The 6,002-nt window shown below is 36.6% G+C and overlaps 1 protein-coding gene across 1 annotated transcript in view; it reads left to right on the top strand.

Moving 5' to 3' along the window:
• Positions 1-6,002, top strand: part of LOC106469631 (protein spire homolog 1-like) — a 125,790-nt gene that overhangs the window by 76,955 nt on the left and 42,833 nt on the right. The window contains exon 3 of the mRNA XM_022399127.1: positions 2,488-2,778. Within this exon, the coding sequence (XP_022254835.1) occupies positions 2,488-2,778 (291 nt within the window). The remainder of the gene's footprint in view (positions 1-2,487; positions 2,779-6,002) is intronic.

A 6,002-nucleotide genomic window follows, 5' to 3' on the forward strand; every position in this document is an offset into this window, starting at 1 on the left:
CAATAAACAATGTTGTATATCATAAGTGTCGTAATCTTGTTTATAATTGAACATACACTTTATCTCAAAATTTTAAGATTATAACAAAGCTTCTTCATAAACAACATTTGCAGTTTACTTTCCATCTACCAACAAATAAAGATTTTGAGGTGATCCCACCCTTGAACACCTTACATCTCATTATTGCATGGTTGTTTGAGAAACAATCCAGCAACTTTCACACTTTGACCTTAATTCGCTTTAGAATATTCAATATTGTCTAAAGCGTCAGTTGGCCAAGATTGTTTGAGATTGACTCAATAGGCTGGGAGTAATTAACCAACAGGCTTCACAAAATATAAATAGGGTTAAGTTCAATTATGACCCCCTTAGGACAGGACGTTTCCCATAGCTCGTTGTGTTTACATACAAATTTTAGTTGAGATTGGCCCAATAAGCTCGGAGGAGTTAGGGTGCAAACAAACACACATTTCGTCTTTATATATATACAGATGGATGGACATCCCCTGTTTTATGCGGTGTAATGAAAAATATTAGAGAAAGTGAACTAGGACAAAACAATACTGACCAAGAGTTTTTGTAGTGACTTAAATACCAGCAAAGTTTTATGTTTTTTCTCGATAACATTTTGCAGAATCAAAAACACTCATCATCTCATCTGTTTATAAACAATGAAATTATTTTTGCCCTTTTGTTTTCTTATTAGCCTTGCATGCTACTCTTGGCCTGTGCCTTAGGCTCACATTGTTTGATTTAGGGTATTGAACAAGGCTCGTCGTGGCAGTAGACGAGGACTAAACTCAAATTAACAACGTTTTTGCTATTCGCTGTCATTTCATGGTACAGATTTTTAGCCTGTATGTAACTAATGTGTTTTCATTTAGTGAACCTGATTTTAAAACGCTGTATAGGATTGGTTACTCAAAGTTCAAAGCCGGTATCAAGACTACATTTGTTAAAATACTGTTCGCGGTACTCTTCATTATTGTGTCGCTCTCGATTTACTTTTACTGCATTTTCTTCTCTGCTGTATATTTTATATTTCACTCGTTTCAACACGGTTTCATAAGAACATTTCGTTTAATTCAGTGTACTAGTCTGCTGCGCTTCTAATTATTCTCTGGGCACACGGTTTCCCCCAACGGTCAGTTTAGCATAATAATTAGTGAACAGTATTTACAAGTTCACAAGTAAGAAATTTGCACAGTTTGTATGTTTAGTTAAGTATCGAGTTAAGGTAATATCGCATTCCAGCATTATATTGTTAGAATGCTAATAATCTTAGATGCATAATGACTCGACTACTAAAACGATTTCGCCCTACTCTTAGTCACATTTAATAAACACTTTTAGTTAAGTATTGAGTTAAGGTAATATCGCATTTCCGGGATTATATTGTTAGAATGCTAATAATCTTAGATGCATAATGACTCGACTACTAAAACGATTTCGCCCTACTTCTAGTCACATTTAATAAACACTTTATAAATTCGAGAACGGCCACGTAAAACTGAGCGAACATGTAAAATAAATCGTCACTGCCCTCCCTCTAAAGGTTACATTAGAAGTTTTGGATGCTCCCAAGAGAGGCATGCTCCAATAGTCATCCATTACCCTTGGGTGTTTAGTTGACAGTCTAATAATATATCAAGGAGGAAGCAGAAGGCAGCCTGCTTGCATTTATTATAAATTTATTCTCGAAAACAGTGAAGGGAGAAGTTTTGATAATTAGTTTTTACATTGTGAGAGACTTGGGGCTGTTTATGATTAAGGTATTCCACACACACACGAAAAAACGATTCCTATTGCCAAAATTTTCTTAAAACATATTAATAATTAGAAAATTATTTTTAAGTGTTTTTGTTTGTGTGTGTGTGTATATTACTTTGTTTTAGAACATGTATGGATAAGTTATATATTTTAGAATAGATGGCCATATTTGTTTGTTTGTAGCTGCACATAGCTACACAATGGGCTATCTGTGCTCTGCCCACCACGAGTATCGAAACCCGGTTTCCAGCGTTGTAACTCCGCAGACATACTGTGCCACTGAGAGGGGGGGGGGGTGGCCATATTGATTATATTACTGGTGTCATATCCTACAGGCAATAAGATGGCTATATGATAATACCATATAATTTCCTAATATATTCGAACCGAGGACATATTTTATGAATATCTAAGACGTATCTTGACCTACCTAATACTGACCACTGACTCTTTCTCAACTTGAACTGGTGTTCCACTGAAAATCAATTTCACAAAAGATGAACTGTATGTTTTTTACATATTGTTTGTGGCATTAATCGTCATTTGGTAAAAGTTCAGTATTTTTATCTCTTTTTTTTTTAAAGCATTGTAAATGATATTGACTGCGACTCGGGTCTTCTTGCTGTTTCTCCCATCGCTAGATATTTTCAATTTTATAAAATGGTGGAGGTTTTACGTTCTGTTTGTAACTTTATGTGTACATGTTTTTTTCTTTAGATTGTGGCCTCACTAGGACTTGTCATTTTCCGCGCATTAGATTACGGCCTATGTGAAGATGAGGAGCGAAATCTGAGTCAGAATCTAGAAATCTTAATCGACCGAATGACTTCGGCAGATCCTGATGACGCTTCAAATGCTGACGACAGCGATAGCTCTGGCGACGACGCTAAATCCCAAAATGCAGACGAAGGGATTGAAAAGGATTCTGGAGAATATGATTCTTTGGAGACGGATGACGAAAACAACGGTAAAAAGAGGAACGGGCTCACGCTACAGAAGGTTATTGAGGTGAGATATCTGTTCGCCTGCTGTTCAGAGTAAAGAGTGTTGTAATGTTGACGTGCATAACATCATAAATTACGTCATAATCCTTGTGTCTACCGGTGAGTTAAACCAGGGGGTTCCCAAACTTTCTCATCGCGAAGTCCACCCAGAAAATTTGGCGGGCTGACTGAGCCCCCCCCCACAGTTTTATGTATTTGCCTACCCCCCCCCCCCCCGGGCATTTTCCTGCGGCCCGAGTTTGGAAATCTCTGAATAAACCTGTTGGCATGGCCTTGTTTATACAATGAAGTGACAAGGACAAAAACCATATGTAACTAATTATATTTTCTTAAAGTATGTCTTTATGCCTCGATGTGCAATTATATAAGCAATAAAATAAGGAGCATAAGAATAACGCATGGACAAACGGATAAGAACAGTTTAAACCCTCAAATAATCGACTTGTTTACACGCGTTCGCTGCTGATGGTGTTCACTTGTTGCTTCATATCGTTTAATTATACCTTTTTACTGTCACAGCAGTCATTTTAAAGAACTGACTGAACAGATTAGGTGAAACCACTTGTTTTCTGTGTAATATGCATAGGAAACACCAAAAATAATTAGTAGGATTAATTTCAATATCGACAGCATTTGTGTTTACATTTTTTTGTTTGCGACTTATACAGTATACTTGATATTTTCTGCGGTACTCTAATTTGTGATTATTTCTCGACTTACCAGTCGACTGTCAATTTGTAAAATGTGACGTATTTTGTACACAGTCTGTTTATTCTTGGGGTGTAGTGAGCGTCTCGCGCAATGTTAATTGATATCGATTTTAGAACTCTTATAGGCTCGGTCAGTGTATTTATTGTCAGGCATTAATGTAAAGATCTCACTGTTAAAATATTAACTTAATTTTACATGATCGTAAGATTGACTCATTTACACTTTAATTGATATGATTATGAAGATTTGTAGCCATGGTTTTTAATAAAAGATGCTGGTAACTTTTGCTTAATTAAAGATGTTCGTTATATGATCATATTCATGCAGCCTGAAAACTTAAATCCCATACACAAAATCCTTTGCAAATCAAATTCGCAAAAATATAAAATTAAAACAAGGTTCTTCTAAACTCAAACCGCAAAAGTTTCCCGTCATCAAAAGGCAGTTATATGGTATGTAATTAGGGATTCTTTTAATAAAACCTGTCACGGACCCACAAGCAATTTGGTGAATAAATAGTTTAGAAAAATGTGTTTAAAAATCGTATGGGACATGGGCTTTATCAGTGATTTTAGGGTTGAAGAAAGCAACTTAACAACATCGTCAGTCGAGCAGTAATAGGGTTAGTGTACGGCGTGGTAGTGCACAGTGCACTCCGCCGTGAGTTAACAATGTCTTGTCTGTTTCCAACTTGCGTGCGTTGAACAAACATTTGGTATAGTTTATAATGGTTTAAGGCCGTCTTCTAGTGTTTGTGCTAATAAACTAGAAAAACTATTTAAAATTTTATTTTAATATTGAATTTATATTCATAACACTGTTTGCAGTTTGGCTTTACCACCGCCTCTCCCTCTCCTGTTTTTAAACAATTCAACCCAGAGATGTCCTCTGTGGGTGTCTGGTTGGCGTTTATAGCGTAAGTTACCGTAGCTGTGTGTACGTTTCAGAATCGCTGCCATTTAAAAAACGAACAAAAAACTTTTATTAGTTTTTAAGCCCGTCAACATGTGAAGTTACTGACTGGCAAGTGTCCAAAACCTTGAAACAAAAGTTGTTGAATTATCGTTTGCCCGTGGTCATTGTGTAAGTGTAACAAAGTAACGAGCCATGCACAGTCAGAATCTTTGGTGGGCGGCAATAATCATGGGATTGATGAATGACGAAAATAAAAGGTTTTCAGATAATAAGGAACGATAGTATTTTATTTATCTGAACTTATTGTTTGTGTAATCATTTATAAATATTGTATATTCAAAGTTATATTTGTTGTTATGGTAATGAAGAATCCTAGAGATCATGGGTTCAAGAGTAGATTGTTACCAAAGTAACATCAAAGGATTTAATCGAATTTAGGAGTGTCGAGTGCGTCGATCTGTAGCGAATAACCAGCTTATGCGAGTATAACCGTTGAAGATTTTTAGGGAAAATCCTATTAAATAGGCATGGTTAAATAAGCAGATTTAGTTATAAACTGAAAATTGAATTAAAGCTTTGATGTGCTGCATCCGTATAACTATTTTATGGTATATGCAATGTCAAGATTTATAACTACTTTAATGTATTTATACACACTTATAGTGTTTTTTTAGCATTTATTTGCCTCTTTTGCATTTTCTTTTTTGTGCTTCGGCATACGAGGGATTGTTCAGAGGGGGGGGGGGGTGTATACAGTGTTTGCCCAAATGAGGTTATGGGCAAGAAAGGCTTTCTGCTACCAGTTTTTCCCGAATGAACGTAGAGATTTTCCGAATCATCATATTTTCTGCGTCTAATTTTGCCCGAATAGCCGTATGTATTGCAAGATGGGAGGCTTCTCCCCCGCCTCGTACGCCTATGTGCTTCGGTAAAAACGAACTATTTGAGTGCTTTTAAACTGATGGGAGTTTATTTATTACAAAATAACCACAGCTCTTAACTAATAATAAAAAGCTTTAGACTAACAATATATTAGGGAAATTATAACGATGATTTTGGCGCCTTTAAACAAAAGATGGTTTAGAAATATATAAAAAAAAATGTGTTGGTGGTTGGCTGTTTCTATAGGCTGGTGTTGGCGATTGTAAAATAGCTGAAACACGAGAATGGACTGCATAACTAAGGGTCCGGAGTTCGAGACGTGATGTTACTGAACATCCTTCACACTTTCAGTTGTGCGCACATCGTAAAGTGATAAATCGTATTATTTGGTTCAAAGAGCCGGTCGAAGCTCTTACGGCAGCGGCTGCTGCTTGCTGGTTTGTTTCCTTCTTTCTTGTCAGTGATTCATTAGATACAGCTATACCTGAATTCCATAGGAGTCTCTGACCTGGCAGTTCATGTTGTCATTAGATACAGCTATACCTGAATCCCATAGGAGTCTGACCTGGCAGTTCATGTTGTCATTAGATACAGCTATACCAGAATCCCATAGGAGTCTCTGACCTGGCAGCTCATGTTGTCATTAGATACAGCTATACCTGAATCCCATAGGAGTCTCTGACCTGGCAGCTCATGTTGTCATTAGATACAGCTATACCG

Source organism: Limulus polyphemus, unplaced genomic scaffold (genome assembly GCF_000517525.1).
Source record: "Limulus polyphemus unplaced genomic scaffold, Limulus_polyphemus-2.1.2 Scaffold98, whole genome shotgun sequence".
NCBI lineage: Eukaryota > Metazoa > Arthropoda > Merostomata > Xiphosura > Limulidae > Limulus > Limulus polyphemus.